This window comes from Ylistrum balloti, unplaced genomic scaffold (genome assembly GCF_031769215.1).
Source record: "Ylistrum balloti isolate Yb309-2 unplaced genomic scaffold, AGI_CSIRO_Ybal_v1 Utg371312, whole genome shotgun sequence".
NCBI lineage: Eukaryota > Metazoa > Mollusca > Bivalvia > Pectinida > Pectinidae > Ylistrum > Ylistrum balloti.
Genome location: NW_026782701.1, coordinates 266,770 through 289,362, shown reverse-complemented (window position 1 = coordinate 289,362; position 22,593 = coordinate 266,770). Strand labels below are relative to the sequence as shown.

The window sequence follows — 22,593 nt, the reverse complement described above, 5'->3', positions numbered from 1 at the left end:
ACTAAAGTACATTAAAATACTGCGTGTAAACTGGACTGACCTTAAAAATGTATTACTCTACGATTTACATAGAGCGAATCAATTTCTGTCCTTTTCTACTAAATAAGGTTTGCAGAAATAAACATGTGTTGCTATATAAAGCGAGGGTATCAGCTTACAGTATTAAACGCTCAAATAATTGTTGACCTTAAACGCTGGAGGATAACGTAACAGCCGGTTGTAATCAAATAACTTCAACAAAAACGGGTAATGTGTGGCTATTTACGGATGTGTTAAAAAGTAAACAGTGTTGAATTGAAGTATTTATGTGAATAGCGTGGGCGAACTTGAGTATATATTTTTTTTCTTCGTCATAGATAGAACAACGCATAAAACGATTTGTTATAAAAAGGTGACGCGCTTATCACCGGGAGTTCCAACCTCAAAGTTGTAAAGCAGCACTGCATATCCGAGAATCAGAACAAAATGGGCAAAATGGACAAATGTTTGGCTGTAGTGAAGGACAATCTACTTGTTGTGACGACACTTTTGGGAGTAGCTGTGGGATTTGCGATAGGTTTCGGTGTTCGAGCAACGAATCCCACAGAAGATGAATTGATGTGGCTAGGTAAGTGTAAAACGTTTGTCATTTTCATTTATACTTACAAAATCAATATTGCTAGCAAACAATACAAAGTATTACAAAGTGTATAATTCATGGAACGGTTGACCAATATAACCGCACATGAAGATCCGAGGTTCATGGTTCGATGCCCTATACCAGCAGTGGATTGTGTTTCTCAGGAGTCTGAGGGAAACAAACCAGTCTTTGTTGACGTAGTGTCGTTTGGCAGGACACTCTACCCTAATTGCTATGAATGGTCATTCTGCACAGACTGGTCTTTTTCTTAGCTTCCTGGGAAACACAAACAGCCGGAATAACTGTTCATCCAGCAAACAAGCAATTAGATCTCGTGCGATAATTTTTTTTTTTCACTTTTTCATTAACATAAAACACAAGAGTTATGATCTCAGCTTCTTGAGAATTCAAGCAATTCCCTGTTCTGCCCACCGACTGAGAAATATCGTCAGTGTACGACAATTCTGTTTAGAGATAGATTTTTGATAAGTGATATATCTTTTACAGGGATGATCGGCGAACTCTATCTCCGGATGTTGAAAATGATGATTGTTCCTTTGATTATTGCGTCTGTCATCGCAGGTAAATAGATTGTAACCCCAAGATATTATTAGAGGAATACAGTTCATTGTATACGTCAAACAGATCAACCATCAACATTGTATTTTATCTACAAGAACACTATATGTTACTCTAAGATAAAACGGTTTTATCACACTATTTTTTGGTGAGATAGCAAACACTTGCATAATTTTGGTGGCATTTTTTCGAAGTTATTGTATTAAAATATTTGAATAAATATGGAGATAAAATGCTTTTAGGATCGTATCTCGCTAAAATTCGAACATGACATGAATGGCGCTTAACGGACTTAAATAAATTGAAGCGTGGAATAAAATAGTCTATATTGCTTTTATTATCATCTAATTATCATACATGTCATAATGGACATGAATATACTATATTTGTTGTTTTCTTGTTATAGGTTGTAATAAATTACAATATTTCTAAAAAAAATCCGGAATTATCAGTTTTGGATACTCATTAGAGGTATTTTACTTCCGGTCATGTTACTGTAACCAAAGTTCGCAAACATATTTTTTTTAATTAGAAGAAACACGACCTAATCAACTTTTTGTTGCGTAACCACTATATCAATCACATCATTTTCGCTAGAGATATTTATACGCGATAGAAGTTGTTTACGGATAAATGCATTCCAAGAAAGTTATTTTCTTTACGGATAAATGCATTCCAAGAAAGTTATTTTCTTTACGGATAAATGCATTCCAAGAAAGTTATTTTCTTTACGGATAAATGCATTCCAAGAAAGTTATTTTCTGATTAAATGGTATAAATATTGAATAAATTCCTTTATTGAAGTCTTTGCGAATAAAACCTATTAATAATATTTCTATTATTCAGTTTGACTTCTCATCATCAAAACTTACAAAAAACTTAATGTTAACTTATACAAATTCAATAGCCTTATCTTCTTTGCTTTGTTATATGGAGAGTGATAGCCAATAACCATTTTAAAATCTATTTCCTTTTTCCGATGTGATTTGTCAGAAATGGAAGTCTCTGTGTGTCTTGTATTGCTTCGTGTGCGTCATATGGAAGGGTGTAGCAGTATTAACTGGGAGCCTTCGACATTTTCTGTAAAAAGTTGATTTTTTATTTTCAGGAGGTTCCCTATTGTTAGCTATATTACAAAGTAAATTTAGAAAAAGCGGACAAAAAGTTCCGGATGATTGTAAACCTTTCACTGTAAATCGCTGCATTACTTAAATTACAAGAGTTGAAAAAATCACTAAACAAAGTAATTTAGCTTTATTGGAAATCTAAAACCGGTTTTGTTTGTTATTACGCAGTGTAATGGACGGCAACACAGCATTCCAATCATAGTTCAGCATATGTGTGATATAATTGTCTTTACCATGTGTATATATGCCTCGCAGCACCAAATATTACGTCGATGAAGTTATTGGCGGAATGTCATTGTTCATTCTTATAATAATATTATGAAGATATATGTAAACATGTTACTTTAAAGCGATGGAACGGGATGGAGTAGTGGGTTGTTGGCGGCGAAGACGTGAGAGGAGGAATGAAAGAAGAAGCGGAGAGCGAGAGAGAGAGAGAGAGAGAGAGAGAGAGAGAGAGAGAGAGAGAGAGAGAGAGAGAGAGAGAGAGAGAGAGAGAGAGAGAGAGAGAGAGAGAGAGAGAGAGAGAGAGAGAGAGAGAGAGAGTGTGTGTGTGTGTCATTGATGAAATGAGAGAATGTAAGAGAGGACGGTATGTCTGAGTACGTCAAAATGAGTAATAGAAAGAAGCATGAAAAGTGGCAGCGACTGGAACTGAACCAAAGCCCTGGACATCAGGGTATCGAGTGCGTTGTACAATTAAGGAATGTATTTATTGGAACAACATAATATTTCCATATGAACTTTCACTGCCCTCTGTTTCCCGCGGGTAATTCGTACTTCCGCTTTCAAGATAAAACAAGAAAATGTTCAATATCAGAACGTGATCATGTTGCACCAGGATGTTGTTTTTTAATTTCACCACATTTGCGGTACGTATCTATATTTTTCTAAACCGTGTTTCCTGTAATTAAATTCATTGATGTGTTATTATTTCACAATCAGCGGTACGGAAGTCACCATGGCTTGATAATTTGATAGCCGTCAATAGTATCCCTTCAACGCATTTTTGTTCTGAAACATCGCTTGATTATATTGCCCTTCCATGCAATATATATATATTGTGATGTCCATTCCCAATCGCAGTAAATATCGTTGTAAGATGTAGTTTTTTAATTATCATTTTTAGTTATGTTGTGTTCTGATAATGAAAATAATCACAGTTCGGTTTTGATTGTAACATGTAGTGTGTAGTAGTATGTTGTAATTACAAATGTCTTACCATTGTCGATAAACCTCAAAATAAATAAATAAATAATGATGAAATGAACTACTAAAGCAGTATGGTCGGGAACTATCTTAAAACGTTCGGGAAAGAAATTGAGATTTGAAAGCACAGGTATATGCCAGAAATAAGATGTCATCTTACGTATTCAAATCACGCATAATAAATCTAAAGTCAAAATTGAAATATTGACAATAGAGTGAAATGCTGTATACAAGTATACATAAGTAGATGTAACATCTATATTTCATGACCATAGATTTGAAGAAATGCCGAGACATCAGCAATGTAAAGGTAACTGCTAAGAGCAAGTTATCACAACAAAATGGAATGAAAGAACTGAGAGGCTAAACGTATTGAAAAATGTTCACAAATAACCGCAAAGCTATATTACTTTCCCAATACTCCTACACTTTGGAATGCAAAAATTACTAAAATAAGAGAACCAGAGGCTATTTTTCTTAATTTTAAGCGAATTTATATCTTCTTTAATTCTTATTTCAAATTTTGACGACAATAATGTGAATAAATCAAAATAGGTAAAAAAAATAAGAAAATACACACAACCATATATTTATCGCCAACAAGCCAAATGATAAATAGCTCTATGATGAAGTTGACTAAATAAAACCTTTGAAATACCCAAGATGTTGCAATTACTATCCTATCAATATGAGGATTTAAACAAATCGAAAGGACTTTATACCTACTTCTTTATTTTGAATGTATTGCAAAGTAATAATCCTTACTTATTATAATTATATTTGTAGTTGAGGATAGTAGATAAGGTGTACACAGCATTTCAGATAGATAAAGGTGTAAGTAATTACATGAAATGTATTTACATGCCTATCTTCCTTGAAGTATCATGGTTAGACTTTTCTTCCAGTAATTATGTCTATAAAGGCATAGTTCTATGAGATTAAACCAGACTTCCATACATATACAAAATTTACAATATTTTCACTATAGCTACTACTATTTCTGATCTCCAATGCATTAGATAATGTCACCATGACACGCTAAATGAATAAATATGTTATTTCGTTTTAGTTAATTGATAATTATAAACATGAACATTTTGGGTTTTTTATACGCGCTTTGTTTGAAGGAATATTTCCATTTCAAGGAACTTTGATACACATTAACAAACATTGAGAAATCAGCACAATCAACCTTCATCAAATAAAACTAAAAGGTAAAAAAATATAAGTTATATAACAAAGTCAACATCATGATCAGTACAGTATTAAAATATATCATTCATAAATCATGAGCACCAAATGTACCTTGCCTACGAAGCGCAAACTTTTTATCTTCAAAAACTTAAAAAAGTGTCATGGCGGTGGGTGTGAAAATCCTGAAAAAGTGTCATATCGACGGGTGTGTGCGTGGGACGTACAGTCCAATTTTGTGACGTCTAATGAGGTAAAGTGATGTTATATATTAAGACGATCTTGCCACAACGACAAGGATTAAAGCAAAATTGATGTTCTGTTTGTAAGTTTTGTTTGTTTATAAGTGCTGTTAGTTGATAATTCAAACCAAGCCCCCAGACTAGCTTCTTATCATGGCGCCAACTCGCACGTACAGTGTTCTGTACGCTTACGTCATGTCGAGAATTCCGTAAAACATATTGTTCAAAATTTATCAATAGTTCAACCACATTTTGAAATATATAGTAATCATATTGTTATAAAAAAAACACCTAATTTTGGATGCTTTTAAAATAGCGATTTGAAAAATCGCGGCATTATTTACGCAGAAAATTGCCGCTAGAGGGCTCTAACTCTTTTCGATATTTCAGCCAATGAGAAGGCCAGGATCGGTAAATTTTGTCTGAAAGGCCGTCGCAATAGGCTATGCGTACTGAGTACGTTTAGCCTAAAAACGACAAACAAATGATAGAAGAAAAGCTGCACGCGGTGTTGTCTCTTTATATTACGATGTTATTTAGTACAGTTCACGTAGAACATTTGGTACACTATAAGGATGCCACAAAAACAGATAGGTTCACAGACATTTTAACTATTCAAACAATTTTTAAAATTTGGTTTAAAAAGCGGACACAAAAAAGATCCGTGACCCGCGAATATATTAACCAATAATCATGCAAGTGTGAACTACATTGCTACCGGGTTCGTAGTTAAAAAAGGAGGACAGTTACCTGAAAAAGATTGCAAACCAATACTTACTTTGTTTGAATTATAATAAGATTTTGTGATTATTCATAATTGTAGGAATGAAAACAAACAAACAAAACAAAAGTGAGATGAGTTATTTCTACTTTCACTTTCATGTATCATTTTCATACAATTATTCAACTGGTTGTTGATCGTTGTACTCTCTTAATCTGTACAGCACCAAAGTGACTTCTGAAGTATCGTTGTACCAAAATAATTCCATATCGTTTTCTTCCTTCGTAAAAATCGTTCATAAGTTTAAGTCTTCATTTAATTTTTTATTCACTGTATGCTTATTTCACTCTTTTTGGAGAAGAATATACCAGGTACCTAATAATAATGATAATAATGATTATGATGTTTGATCATAATTATGTAACATGCATATATAATTAAGAATATATATATATATATATAACAATACATTTTAAAACCTAAGTCCATCCCACTACCTATTATCTCAAGGAAGTAGCACATTTTTATGCTTACAAATGGATCATTATGAAGAATTAAGAACATTCACGTTTCGGTTTATACTAGTTTCGATGCTTATAGTTCTGATAGGCAGTATTAAGGTTCATTTTTAAAAATATTATTATCCTCGTTTCAGGGACAGCCACAATGGACCCGAAATCTAACGGAAAAATCAGTATGGTGTGTATTGCCTACCTAATCTTTACCAACTTTCTCGGAGCTCTGACTGGCTGCATCATGGCCGTCATCATCAGACCAGGTAATGTCGCATCAAAGCGTGACATTCAGGGTCAGATGCAATCACTTTGACACAAATGTCATCTACACGTAGCTACAACATCTATCACTACTGACGCTTGCTTAGTAAGCCTTCTTCTGGTTTGAATATTAATATTGATCAGCTAATGCCTTACGCTATGAATGTTCGATATTTTTGGATAAGGTGAACGTGCCAACTGATTTCGTTAGGGATCATGATGGTGACATAGAATTTTGTTAAATATGATAAATCCTTTGGAATTTGGGTTGTCAAGAGTTGTCAAGGGTTGTCAGTTGGTACCTTGGACTGATGTAACTTTGCATAGGTTGAAAACGTTTGCCGGTAGGTAATGTTAGTGTTGCGTTAACATTTGTTCACCGGAGAACTGTAAGAATGAGATAAACAATAACTTATCGACGATTTTGTATCAAAATGGTTTTACGTTTTTGTCAGTTAAATATCGCTGGGGGATGCGATTAAGTTTATATATTAGTTTAGTAAAGTTTATTATATATTATGTATTTGGGTTTGGGAGGTCATGTTTTAGAAAACGTATTACATCATGAAAAATGTGACTAAAACAGACAATAGGACTAATAAATAACCTCCTGGACTCCGGCATTGGTCTGGGATTGATCTATAATGATGTAGTCTTTGATGACATGTTCACTTTATACTGACAAAGGGCTTACACAATTCCAAGAGCTGATTGTCATATAAGCTTTTAGTCTAAATATGAATTATAAAATTAATCCCCAATATTTAACATTAGTTGATATTCTGGTTAGTAAGTATATTAACCTTGTCAGTAATGCCCCAGTGCATCTATTTTTCTGTCTTCAGCACTGCCTCGTCAGCACTGACTTTAATTCTGAAACCCCCAGAAGCATGCTTATTAAAAAAAACTGGTTTATTTCTAAAACGCCAATTTTCATGGAGCAAATTGTTTGTCAGTTGATTGAAATAATCCATTACAAGGTTATAATGACAAAATGAATCATATTCTTACTTACGTAATATAAACTGTTGTCCCTAATAAAACAGTAAGAATAAGACATATTAAATCGTCAGGATTCTAAGGCCACGGACGTATTATACGTCCCTGCTAAGGCTAAACTGAATAATGCCTTGCTGAACACAAATCTAGCAATTATCCTAATCCGCGAGGCCAAAGAAAATTAATTATCTAAATTATAATTTTCTCTCAATGACGCAACTATTCCTCCAAGAAAATGGTGGCTAGTTATAAAATCAGTAACGAATATTCAAAACAATTGTGAAACTGACTAATGAATGGTGAAATATATCATTGATTAATCTGAAAGATTACTACCACTGTAATCAATCTCGACGGGAAATTCCCTGTCTTATGGACAATATTCATTATACACCTATATACAGGAAGAACAGTGAACAAAGTGATTCATCCAACTATAGACTTATCTCTGACACTCCTATCTCCGCAAGAAATCATAAATTTGTTTTTTGATATATGTTTTAACTACCTCTCTAGATACAATATGGTTTCTGCGAATAAATCCGGTTTCTTACCAAAGGATTCCATATATATATATGATAAAGTTGTAAAACGTTTGGAAAAAGATAAAGAAGAAAGAATGAATTTTGAGATATAAGTAAAACATTTGCTGGGAAATGAAATTGCATGGCGGTCTAATTTATAAATTGAAAAAAAAATATGGCATTAGTAACAACATGTTGAAGTGGTTTTCTTGCCATGATCAATAAGACAATATCTGTTGTCCCATTCCTTTGTCTGTAAAATCATGACAACAAAATATTGTGAAATGATATCGTCAAAGAGAGGGAAATATTAAGTATTTTGTTCTTGACATTAATTGCAAATTAATATCGCATTCTGGCGACTAGAGATATTGTAAAGTTATACAACAGGAGGCAAAAGAAGTCAGTAATGCTATATTACGAAAAATCCTCATCCGTCTGTCACCGAAATTTATATCAAATAGTGCGGAAAATTGTTCAGATTATCAAATAGCTTATTCTTCTTTTACTTTACTATTCTCAGTCTTTCCCTAATTTGGTATGATACAATGTTGATATGTCATCCTTTAAAACAGGGTAAGTTAATCAATGGCATTAATGATATGGTTTTAACTTACCTTACAGGTGTTGGTCTATCCAATTCGGGATCAAATAGGCAGTTAGACACAGTTCCCATGGAGACGCAAGACATATTTGCAGACCTGTTGAGGTATTTTCAAAGCACTAATTGATTATCAATATGCTTCCTTTATGACGTCATAGCGTAAGTTAAAACTCATTTTTATAAAACATGTTAATATGATATGTTTTAATGTATATCGTTCGCACTAGATTCAGTACATCCTTATTACTGGTTAAGTATATATATCTCAGTGCAACATTTCACTTTTGTAATATTGAACTAAGATATTTCTTTGTCAAATATCTTTGCAATTTTATTAACTCTATCTCTTTCTCTTTTTTAACGTTCTGTTTGATTTCTCTTTAATCTAGGAATCTGTTTCCAGATAATTTGATACAAGCGACCTTTCAACAGGTAACGTATCAATATCTATAACTTTTCGGATGAGATTTTCATTGATATACAACGGTTCAATGTAACCATACACAGGTGTACAACTATTCCAATAACTAATCTAGTTAAGTAAGATTTCTATTCTGATTCTAGAACCAGTGAAATTAAGTTTATATTCGAAATAAACATTAGTATCTTATGTCTGTGTATAAAGGGAGATAAACCGTATTTGTTCTAGTTCTTCCATCGCAACCTCGTTTGGGTCTTAATCACTGAGCGGATAGAAATAGTACAAGTAAGCCTAACCTCTATAATCAAAGACATTGTAAATTTCACCTTAATATTAGAAGTCGGAGATGAAATAATTGCGAAATTTTCAATGCAGTCTTGCCCAGTTGCTAAGATTTTTACAGTGAAAGACTTAGCTTATGCCTTTATCACTCACCGCCGATGATCATTGTGATGTAATCAAGTCACTGCGGCATTTAAATCGGGCTCGCTGTTACTGAAAATATAATTCTATCGATTATTTACACTGATAGATATTTTGAGAAACATTAGAGCAAGGATGAAAAAATACCAATGACAAGATAATTTTTTTTCAGTTTTAAGTGGTAAATATTCTAATATGTATTAATAAAGTCAATACATCGATTTCAAATGAGAAGTCACCTAACTGCAAGTCAAGGTCAGAGGTAAACTTCAGAGGTCAAGGACAGATTTTTAAAAATTTTTTTCCCTCATGTATATTCTCATCACATTAAGATTCAAAATTGATCAAAATATTAAATTATTTTTAGAATAATAATTGATTTACAAACGGAAGGTATATTTTCTACTTATAAAAATACACAGAAAATTCGACTAATCAACAGAATCTTCACTCATATGCGATGAACCTAGGGTCAACATAAGATTGCACGTTGACTTATGAAATAAAGTTGAAGGAAACTAAGGCCATCTGAAAACAATACAATACATATAGTGTGATGCACAGTTACATGTTTTGTTTAATGGAAGCTATTACAACTGTAAACGTTGTTAATGTCGATTAATTCTATAAAATTTTCATTATGTTTCCCAATTAGAAAATCTGTAATATTTAGGTATAATTAAGATGTTACTAACTTCCTTAGTAAGTTTTCAATGTGAAATGTTTCGAACCATTTTTAAAGATTTCCTATGCTTGTCTGTTTATTTCAGACTCAGACAAAGTACAATATTGAAACTGTCCTTAAAAATATGACGATGAACGGAACGGTTATCCCTAGACAGTTTAAAGAGATAAGCGGCAAATACATCGGTTCTGCAGGTTCCTCAAACATTCTCGGTAAGGTCATAGTTCATGACATCTAATGGAAAAAACGGCGAGACTTTAAGTGATTTGATGTTAGCTTCACATTATGAAAGAATATCGAAAAAAGAATGAGACAATACGATATAGGTGTATACTTCCAGGTCTTATTGTCGGCAGTATGCTGTTTGGTGTAGCTACTGGAGCAGTGCGAGAAGCCGGTATGCCGTTTGGCGCTTTCTTCACCTCCGCTACTGACGTCATCATGCAAATATTAAAATGGATTATACGGTAAATTTTAACCCACAAACATGTAAGCAATGTTATGCAAGGAAAAAATAAATAATAGGAGAGATTTTGTTTGTTTGTTTTGTTTTCGTTTTTTTTTTTTTTTTTTTTTTGGGGGGGGGGGGGGGGGGGGGGCTTATACAGAGTCGTCTTTCAGTTACTTTCCAATATAGGAATTTTTTATGTTGACCATGTAATAAGTATCAATCTCAAAGACAACTCCACCGAAATTTTGTTGATTTCTGATTCAAACCTTTATATTGCAGATATGACATATTTTCTAATCATTCACATTGCTTTCGTTATGACGTCATATTATCATTACATGGCGTCACAATAACAACTCCATCGGATTTTAAAGATTTTTGATTTTTTTTCAGATCGACACCTTTTGGAGTGGCCAGTTTAATTGCTAAAACAATAGCGGGAACCGACAACATTCAGGAGGACTTCCGCCGACTTGGTGTGTACGCGGCCACAGTCATAGTGTCTCTCTTGATTGTTAGTCTCCTCCTGGTTCCCATTGCTTACAGCCTTCTCACCAGGAAGCAGCCATTCTCTTTCCTGTTCAGCATAGTCAACGTTATGATGATAGGATTCGCCACTTCCAGTTCGTAGGTTCACGGCTTGGGTATTCTCCTTCTCAACGTATCAATGCACACCTCACTCTTCATAACAAAAGAGTATCTTCATCAGTGCCCGTATTCATGAAACTGCACAAAATCTATGCGTGAGCATGAGAATGGTTTCATGAATACTGACCCTGTTCTCGTCCATATCATATTTATATATATATTTTACTCTTTATCTCCTTATTCGATCAGTCCACAATAAGAATGAAGATGTGACGTTTTAATGGAAAAAAGGCAACCTACTGCCAATTGCAGCTCCGTTAGGGTCATATTATCTTCAACGATAAAAATATGTAAAGGTTAATTTTAGACTAATAACAGAGTAGATATTCAATAAAACGCGTGTGGTTTTGTATCTGTAAACATTGTATCATTGTAACCATATGTCAGACAGAGAATAAAGTTATAAAATAACCATACGAAAATCACCACTATTTCTAATTGGTCAGATTACAATTTTGTGACAGTCTCTTGAAACAGATTTGTGTCCGATGAATAATAAGACAATCACATACCACGTTGTTTTCCGTGTGTTTTTGTATACTCAGACGGGACCATGATCGCTAAATCGTTCCATGCACTCTACCCTAAGTGGTCTGGAGGGCATACAAACCACCCATATGTCATTCAATGCCCCTTGCTGTTCACGGGAAGATAAACCAAGCAAACAAACTAACGAAAAATCTGTTATTTTCGCTGAACTCAAATTTCGTTGTTTTCCAAAGGTATACATTTTCGTTGCTATTTGAGTTCGTGATAAACCGCTTGAATTAAAATACACACCAACTTTTATGCGCTTATCATTTCGTCAACATATGAATTCATGGATTTAGAGAATCCAAGAAGTCAACGAAAAGAAATCCACCTCGAAAAATACTGAATTTACGGTATATTATGATGTTCATCCATTCATCTTTTGTCTTCCTATTTACCAAATTTATCACTGAAGTTGGAAATTCCATTGTATATTAAAGCTGTTACTTCCATTTCCTTTTGTAAACTGCTCTGTATATTCACAGAGCAATATCCATTCCGGAATCACTGAAGGCTCTTGAGGATGTTAACAGAATAGATAGACGCGTTACTAGATTTGTGGTGCCACTTTCCGCCACACTGGGACGTTGTGGAAGCAGCATTTACATTGCGGCGACATGTGTGTTTCTCATGCAGCTTACCGAGACAGATACGGACGCTGGCAAAATTATACTAGTGTGGTGAGTACATTGACACCAAATGCTATAGTGTTTCCTGTATCAGATGACAGTTTCAATCATCCGTTAGAGACACTTGGTCATACTATCCTTTATTGTAACCTCCGGATGTCGAATTCATTCGGCCATCTTTCAACGACACCTTGTCATATTTATGATTGCAGTTTTTCTATGGTTGTTCATGGGTAGGTATTTCTTCTCAGCATTTCCCATGGTTTCATCGACGTAGTCTTTATAACATTCTGAAGGCATTATGACGGAATGTTTTTATCATTGGTGTTCTCAAAGTGACATGTAGATCGCCAAACTATATTCACGACTATTTCATGTAAAGTGGTTAATATGTTCTTAATTATGGGTGAATAGCTAGAATAACTACCGTGCTAAGCATTAAATAAGATGGCATATTATTTGTTGAAGGTTAATATCGTGCCATTAGCGGTGTTTTTTTCTTAAGCGACTACAAATATAGTGCGGACTTTGGTGTCAATATATCTGGATGGATAATTGTGTGTTGTGTACTCATTTATCATATCATATCATTCTCTCCTTAGCGTATTGACAACGTGCTCGTCTCTGGCTATTCCGTCTGTAACTGGGGCTAGTCTGGTCACTGTAATCATCTTGCTGACTGCTCTGGGTTTACCAGCAGAGACGGCCACCCTACTTTTTACGCTTGAATGGCTTTTGTAAGTATAGAGACAAATATGAACGTGCTGCTTTGTTATAAAATTAATTTGTACAGAAAATATTCAGATTTCGAACTGGGGGCTCTTCTTTTGGACTATCACTAGAAACATGATGAATGCAGTGTTTCAACAAAACATATATCAGATGGAAATGATTTGGTTTCCTTGTTAAAATTACACTGTTAATGACATATAGCTTATTCTTTCTTTTTCACTCATTAGAAGCAAATAACGTTATTGAAGGTTGGAAGATAAGGGTATTCAGACTTACAGAATACCAAATACAAAACTGATAGTAATGTCTGTGCAATACCCTACTGCCGTTTTATATGATAAATGGATACATCAATACCAGTTTAGATATGGAACATTGTAGACACTAAAGGTACACTTTTAGTCCCTTGGTTTACCTATGGTAACCTGCCACATTTTAATTAATTCGAATAATGGCATGAGTAAGAATACACACATCATTGGATATATTGAAATTACAAGATGAATTTACTTACTTTTGTAATGTTTCTCCTCGTCTACATCTGGACATTTCTGTCGATGTCTTTAAAATTTTTCTCAGTCACCTCGTTGGTTTAACATTCCCTTATCATTAGAGACAAGCCCTAGAAGGACGAAGCAGCTGAATTATACAGTTTACTTTATTATTTGGCTCCACTGTATCTGATTCTAAAGCTTGTATTGAACGGTCTTTTCTTTTATGTACAATCTCCGATGTTTTAGGTGAAAGTTGAATCTGTGAGTGTATTGTTACCTGCATTCCACGCATTGTTCATAATACATATATGTACTTGAAGTGTTGTTTTAATTACCTAATATACAGTATTGACATTACGAAAGCTAGTATTTAATTCACGTCCCTCTACATTATAACTTTTATTTTGATCAATTTTAGTCTTTCTCACTTGCCTCTTAGGTTTAAAAAATAGCTTAACTCCACTGATTAGTCCCAGAAGGACGAAACAGCTGTTTGATGCTGTTTACTTCATTACTTCAGTATTCTTTTCACATTATAAATTAGTGTAGAAAAGATTTTATTTACTTTTGTGTTTTGTACAATTTTAAGTGTTAAAAGACCAATCATAATATCTGCGCGATACACCATTCCTAATTAAGATATGCTTGGTGTAGTGGTAAAAAAAACCCCCTCATTATGGAATATGTAGATAACTCGACCGTTACATCACGAACACGATCTTCTCTCTACCGAAAAGATCGAAGTCTTCATTATTATATTATGTTTGTGGTCTACCACCGACATAACATCAGCGTGTAGACATGGAAATAAACGATAAAGTGTGTGTCAAACATTTTATGTACTAACAATAAATAAACCAATCACCCTAGCCTATAAAAAACTGTTGATTTTCGTGACGGGAAATTCTGTTGAGGTTGATGTGGCTTGACTTTTTTGAGAATATTTCCTCAGCATTAAATAAGTTCCGTGCCTGTCAGTGACGGTACAGATAAAGATAATTAAATTTCTTTGTTTATGTTTGTCCATAAATTTGTTGATGTTCGTGAATGTTCTGTAAGGTTTACCTGCAGGTGCACGCAAATATTTATATGTTTATTCATTGCAAATACTACTTTATTCGCCAACAGTTATGATCGACCGTAGTTCCATATTCTCTAAAAGTTTATTAAGCGAGTACTACTGATATTATTGTAACATATATCATTAAATAAATAACAGTTGTTGATAAGTGTTAATGTATATAGATACAAAATTTGATATACTTTTTTTTAAAAACGAGTTTTCGTGGTTTTTATTTTTGCGAGCCTTGGCTAGCAACAATGAAAACTTTGAGACGAGTGTTACAATTCTAGATATAATAACAACTCGTGTGGTAATAAATATTACATTAATCGTTACGACTGCTATGCTTATTGTAATAAAAATCAAAATTATTACATTAAGTCTAAAAGTTTCAACGCCAATGTAATGAAAGGAGTTTATTATAATGTATGTAACAGTCGCAACACCTCATGTAGGAATTATTACAAAAAGCGTTGGTATTACAATAAGAGTTGAATCATTGTCCATATTGTTTGTTTTAACAAAATATTTATATCTAATAGAGGCAGCCATTTCGTTTCGCCATTTTCAACCTGCAACGTAGCGTCATTGTCCATATTCTATTTAATTTCTGACTGGATCACTCAAAAATAAAATTTAAAGTATATTGAAATAGTGACATATTCATGGGTGAATTCGCACGATAACTAGCCTGGTTTGTATATGTGCTTTTTCAGGGGTCTCCGCATAAATCTTTCCTTTGTTGATATTTTGCCCTAGTTTATTGAGTTTGAGTTTGCATTATGTTTATTTTGATATATTGATATTTTCTTGTTTTCTTATGATCAATGCTTTAAGGTACATATCGTGTATGTATTCCATATCACTTATTGTTATTCTTCTTTTTTTTAATAATTTTAATAGTCTCGGAATAGATCTTTTCTTTGTTTGTGTCATTTTATCGATTCACAATTAAAACTACTGTTTATCGTACCCATTAGCATATTTTCCAGTTTGTCAAATAACCTCATGGAAGACATATGAAAGGAAACAAAAGGAAAACACATTGATATTTTTTTGATAAAATATAAGAGTTCCTTCAATTATTTTGATTCATAGAAAAAATATTGATCAAAAATACAAAATTCATGCTTGAAATAAAGTTAATACAGCTATCATTTGAATTCACCATTTCAAAAACAATGAAATCAATTCTTAATTAGAACCAAAATTTTGCGAATGCTCTTGAAAGATATAGATATATAAACACCATTGTTATCATGTGTAGGTGTTTACATACCACAATATATTAACAGGAAAAAGTCATAATGGCTTAAGGTGGACAATAAATGAAGTTATGATCATTTATGCTATATATATTCTATGTATCTGTCATAGGTAGCTTCCTCTAATTGTTTTTTGTGATTGAGTGCTACAGCATATAAATAAACAGGACTGTCAGGGATGTTGTCCATGTCGAAATGTCAACAGTTTTGTTTTGTCAAAAAACTTTGTAGATACCTTAATATAAAAAAATCAATACCAGTGTCGCTGACCGTCGCCTGATACTGACCATCACTGCAGTAATTACCAGTTGTTTCCTGTATTATTTTGACCAAAACAAATGTTTGTACTTTTCCAGGGATCGTTTGCGTACTCTAACCAACTTGATTGTCCAGGCTCTCGGGTCAGTGGGAACGTACAGAGCATGTCGGTCAGCCCTTCCTTACCAACCACGACCTAGCGTGACCCTTAGTGACGGATACCAAGGACCACTTTCGCGCCAACACTCCGGTGTTACCGCTTCTGGTTTGCCAAAAGAAGTACCTGATGAAATGAAATTTGGTACTGAAAATAACGCTTATAATGAGATAACAACGAAGATTTGAATTTCTGCAATGAAAAGAGAAATACTATTTTATGTTATTATGCATATATTGATTCATTTTGTATACAATTATGATTATGAATATATCCTTTTTAACACACAGGTAGACATCCAGATATTATCCTCTTATAAACGATATAGAAGTATTTTTGATTACTTAGATGACGTAAAACGATTGAATGAGATCTTCGCCTATGTTTTTTTTACAACTTATACAACCATTTTTATAATCGTTGCATGTTATTTAACAATCGATATTGTAAACAAACCATTAACGTAAAGTAGCATTTTCATTTTGTACGAAAAGACCAGCAACTGTTTTTATTGTTGCGTTTGCGAAACGGGCCTGTAATAGCTTAATCTTTTATTAGCATTTTTCTACTTGTAAGTGGTATAATTTTATGTAGGTGAAATGATGGATATTTTCCTTTACGGAACAATATGCACAAAATCGAGTTATTCCAGCAAACACGCTATATAATGGTTTCCTTTAGATGAAAAATGCATATAAGTGGCGGCTTTGAGAACACCCTTCAACTATAACCAAGTTAATATATTGCTATCTATATAAGTAATACCTGGCGGCTAGGAGAATACCCTTCAACTATAACCAAGTTAATATATTGCTATCTATATAAGTAATACCTGGCGGCTAGGAGAACACCCTTCAACTATAACTAAGTTAATATATTGCTATCTATATAAGTAAGTCATGGCGGCTTTGAGAACACCCTTCAACAATAACCTAGTTAATATATTGCTATCTATATAAGTAATTCATGGCGGCTTTGAGAACACCCTTCAACAATAACCTAGTTAATATATTGCTATGTATTACCATATGACGATTCATATGACAAAAGGCATAGAATTTGACATAAACATTATAATGTTCCATTTCTTTAAAACAATTTTTCTTAAGTTACATTTCAACTAGTTTTTCAAGGTAAAACGTTGCAAATCATTATCGTGATCTTTGTTACATATTGCCATTGTTATATATGACGTCCATCTCGAATTTTGTTGAAATCCTGAGTTATTATCTACAAAAATAAATATGAAGGACTAATTCCAACATATGGGTATGCGATTTTCTAACAAACGTCGGTGTTGACAATACATATAATGTTGTATGGGGGTCTAGAATGCTTTTTAACATGATGATTAGATAATGAAGATGACGCATATTTAAGTGATCCATACCTCCTATATAGTTGAATAGTTTGGAAATATTTTCAACATGAAATTTTTGGTAAGTAGTGGATATATCTTACTCAAATTGTAAATTGAGCGATTTAGTTAAAGATATATACGTTTTTGTGTAAATATCTTGACATAGCAGTTCTTTATTTTGCATTTATCAATAAAATGTTATACAAATACATGTCTTATAGTTTCGTTAGTGTGTACATCATGTTTTGGTACACTACCATTGTGAGGGAATCAGTGTATCCAGAAGGAAAAAATATGTGGATTGGATGAAGGTGAATAAAAGAATGTCACTGAGCAATACAAAGAAAATATTTAGATTTCCTGAACTTTATTCATGCGTCAACATCCTTATTTCCAGTCATAATACATAGTATGAACAAATCAGGGTTACAGTTTTATTGTGATAATGCTTACTTGAGGTGTCAAACCCTTGCCAAAAAACTTGCATTGAGAACGAAGGTTTGTTCTTATCGTTGCATTAAAAAACATTATTTGTAGCGTAAAAAATTAAAGTTATTCTTGCTCTTCAAGACTGTGTCAAAATGAGAATTGGGGCTGGGGATGGCAAGAAGCGGACGCTTCATTTTCTCTCAAATTGTTATCAATCATTAATGGCTAACCAAAAAAATCTAGATGGATTGGATCAACATTTAGTAAGTTTGTTAAACTACTAAGGAGAAACTTTCGTGATAATTTACAAAGGGTAAGTCATGACATACGTATATCTACTAATGAAGAGGTGTATCAGACATCAGCTGCTGACACGTGATGGAGACATATTAATCACTGTTGTACATTTGTTTATTGTATTTCAAGTATACTAAACATAACGATACAGCACACAACATTAATCACTTAAATCAAACACATATAGAGAAAACTAGCCAACCAACCACGTCGACGTGTTTGAAATACATAAGAATTGGTAAAACATGTATATAAAGGTTCTCCAGTGTTCCAGTATCAACACCATCGTCTTGACGAGTATTGTCTACGGAAATTTTCTCTGATTTCTTCTCGAAACTCCGGTTAACGTCGAAATCGTTCTCTTGCCCGACTGAGATTATCGAGCTTATCAAAACATTTCTTCACTATTAGAATAATTGATGATATCTTTTCTTTAAGTAACATGGCATCTGATCAGCTTCTACATCAGCTTTTTACCGTGAATTTTCCTTACAAAGAAACTAATAAGAGTGATGAATTCTATTTCCCTGTTGTGTAATTGTCATTTCTGGATTTGATGTTCATATGTCATTTCTTCAATATTTGATAACTATTTGTCAATATTAGTGAATGTACCACACATGAATAGGGAATATATGGGTTAATGAAAATATGGGAAAGTTTTATGGCCGTCATATCCTTGTGTGATATAAAGTTAGATGTGATCGATACTCGTGGGTAAAGTCGATGAAGCAGAATACATTTACTCTTCTGGAACACCGTGTCCTTGTTCTGTAGTATTGATATCTTTGTTTCTTTTGTTCATATTTTGCCCCAATTTAAGCAAATTTGAATTTAAATTTTGTTTCCACAATATAGTAAAAATTCTTTAAACATTGGCAATAGTTCCATAAAAAGAAGACAGTATGTAGTTAACTCAGGTGCTTGTAAGTCGGCTATATACAACTATACAGAATAGGTGTTGATGTGAAGGCCACATATGTTTTTATCTAACACAACTATACAGAATAGGTGTTGATGTGAAGACCACGTGTTCTTATCTAACACAACTATACAGAATAGGTGTTGATGGGAAGGCCACATATGTTCTTATCTAACACAACTATACAGAATAGGTGTTGATGTGAAGACCACGTGTTCTTATCTAACACAACTATACAGAATAGGTGTTGATGAGAAGGCCACACATGTTCTTATCTAACACAACTATACAGAATAGGTGTTTATGTGAAGACCACGTGTTCTTATCTAACACAACTATACAGAATAGGTGTTGATGAGAAGGCCACACATGTTCTTATCTAACACAACTATACAGAATAGGTGTTTAAGTGAATAGGTGTTGATTAGAAAGCCACATATGTTCTTATCTAACACAACTATACAGAATAGGTGTTGATGGGAAGGCCACATATATTCTTATCTAACACAACTATACAGAATAGGTGTTGATGAGAAGGCCACATATATTCTTATCTAACACAACTATACAGAATAGGTGTTTATGTGAAGACCACATGTTCTTATCTAACACAACTATACAGAATAGGTGTTTATGAGAAGGCCACATATATTCTTATCTAACACAACTATACAGAATAGGTGTTGATGTGAAGACCACGTGTTCTTATCTACCACAACTATACAGAATAGGTGTTGATGTGAAGACCACGTGTTCTTATCTACCACAACTATACAGAATAGGTGTTGATGGGAAGGCCACGTGTTCTTATCTACCACAACTATACAGAATAGGTGTTGATGTGAAGGCCACGTGTTCTTATCTACCACAACTATACAGAATAGGTGTTGATGTGAAAGCCACATATGTTCTTATCTAACACAACTATACAGAATAGGTGTTGATGGGAAGGCCACATATGTTCTTATCTAACACAACTATACAGAATAGGTGTTGATGAGAAGGCCACACATGTTCTTATCTAACACAACTATACAGAATAGGTGTTTAAGTGAAGGCCACATATGTTCTTATCTAACACAACTATACAGAATAGGTGTTGATGGGAAGGCCACTTTTGTTCTTATCTAACACAACTATACAGAATAGGTGTTGATGGGAAGACCACATATATTCTTATCTAACACAACTATACAGAATAGGTGTTGATTAGAAAGCCACATATATTCTTATCTAACACAACTATACAGAATAGGTGTTGATGGGAAGACCACATATATTCTTATCTAACACAACTATACAGAATAGGTGTTTATGTGAAGACCACGTGTTCTTATCTAACACAACTATACAGAATAGGTGTTGATTAGAAAGCCACATATATTCTTATCTAACACAACTATACAGAATAGGTGTTTATGTGAAGGCCACATATGTTCTTATCTAACACAACTATACAGAATAGGTGTTGATTAGAAAGCCACACATGTTCTTATCTAACACAACTATACAGAATAGGTGTTTAAGTGAAGGCCACATATGTTCTTATCTAACACAACTATACAGAATAGGTGTTTATGTGAAGACCACGTGTTCTTATCTAACACAACTATACAGAATAGGTGTTGATTAGAAAGCCACACATGTTCTTATCTAACACAACTATACAGAATAGGTGTTTATGTGAAGACCACGTGTTCTTATCTACCACAACTATACAGAATAGGTGTTGATGGGAAGGCCACATATGTTCTTATCTAACACAACTATACAGAATAGGTGTTGATGAGAAGGTCACACATGTTCTTATCTAACACAACTATATTATTTCCCTTCTAAACGTAACAAAGACAAATACACAATACTGCAGATGTGTTAATATCATCCGGTCTAGATACTCTTGCCAAGGATATTTATGAAAAAAAAAAACCCACCAAAATGTGATTATATATAAAGTTTTGCTTAAAGTGCTTCCGTCAAATATAACTTACACGTTAGAATTATATAGTATGTATACATTAAATATAATTTACAAGTGATAATTATATAGTATGTATATATAAGTATGTATGTATATATATAAAAAATATACTGTCACAAAATTTGTATTCTAATGTTCCAATGCTCTAGAGATGCACTATCACTTCTGATAATTATGCATAACTATTCATTGTCTGATATTCTGATCATTTAATACGATAAAAACGACTAAAATGACAGTTTACATGGTTTTTTCTTTTGAATTCCGAAAAAAAGTCAAGTACAAAAGACATTTTCAACTCAACGTTTCGTATGCGTGTTACGCCACGTCAAACTTCGACAGATCGATTATGTCAAATACAGATTTGCTTCATATCCCGTGAAATGTGCTTAATAGAAAAAAGCATTGAAGTTAATCGCTTTACTAACGCCTTGTTAAATAAATGAATGATTCTGTAATTGATCAATTTACGGGCATTAACGGTTTTATAATTATTTTTGTTTTTTTATCTATATTGCTGAAATAAACACCTAATTCATAAAATCAATCAATTAATTGACATCTCCGTAGAAGGAAGAATATACACCTTTCTGTCTTATCACAATATTATCCTGTTAATATTAATAATTGTATAACAATCATTTTTATGACGACACTAATTACCTCTTGAACCATGGGATTTCGAAATGAGCTTTTGACGCACCTGTTAACAAAATTGAATAAAAGAATGACTTTAAAAACGTCACTTTTAAAAAAGTTTTTTTTCTCGGATGATTTGTCTTCAATTTAAATATAATCGCAGCATCATTTGGTTAAATCGGTATCTTTTAAGTTCTACCTTCACAAAACACATTTCATTCTCCTAATTTTATTCTTAAACTTGTATCTTAATGGTGCTTTTCACATTTTTAAACAAAGCGATCTCCAAACATCTGGCTCAAAGCCCTATTATTAAGAAATCTGTTGACGACGTTTTTTTCATTCCTGTGCTTCGAGCAATCATTTGGATCCATTTCGTGCTTCCTCAAATGGAACTGAAAACCACAGACAACTCTTTTTTATTTCATATCCGGGAAGGTATGTGAATAAAGCACTAGTGTTGTGTATTGACTACGTCAGCTGTCATTGACTTGGCAAAGCGGAGGACAGGACGGATGACGGATCACTTTATAGCAAGCGAGTGCCAAAAACATCAGTTTTGTTATAGTCGTGTTAGCGGATACACGTTCTGCCCGGAATCGACAGCATGAACACTT

The 22,593-nt window shown here is 33.5% G+C and overlaps 1 protein-coding gene across 2 annotated transcripts; it reads left to right on the top strand.

The window, feature by feature from the left end:
* The first annotated feature begins 279 nt into the window (after positions 1-279).
* On the top strand, positions 280-17,919 carry LOC132561953 (excitatory amino acid transporter 1-like). 2 transcript variants are annotated; one of them, XM_060226673.1, is made up of 11 exons: positions 280-607; positions 1,127-1,201; positions 6,344-6,466; positions 8,612-8,696; positions 8,981-9,023; positions 10,206-10,332; positions 10,461-10,587; positions 10,965-11,198; positions 12,236-12,430; positions 12,982-13,116; positions 16,290-17,919. In XM_060226673.1, the coding sequence occupies exons 1-11, from the start codon at positions 466-468 to the stop codon at positions 16,534-16,536; spliced, it is 1,533 nt and encodes a 510-aa protein (XP_060082656.1). In that variant the 5' UTR covers positions 280-465; the 3' UTR covers positions 16,537-17,919. The 2 variants fall into 2 exon arrangements, with proteins under 2 accessions (XP_060082656.1, XP_060082657.1); XM_060226674.1 differs by lacking the exons at positions 280-607; positions 1,127-1,201 and adding an exon at positions 2,877-3,197.
* The last annotated feature ends 4,674 nt before the right edge of the window (positions 17,920-22,593 follow it).

Coding starts and splice junctions, on each gene's coding strand:
- LOC132561953 (XM_060226673.1), top strand. CDS start 466: ATGGGCAAAATGGACAAATGTTTGGCTGTAGTGAAGGACAATCTACTT. Junction 10,588..10,964: donor ATATTAAAATGGATTATACG/GTAAATTTTAAC, acceptor ATTTTTTTTCAG/ATCGACACCTTTTGGAGTGG. Junction 13,117..16,289: donor TTTACGCTTGAATGGCTTTT/GTAAGTATAGAG, acceptor GTACTTTTCCAG/GGATCGTTTGCGTACTCTAA.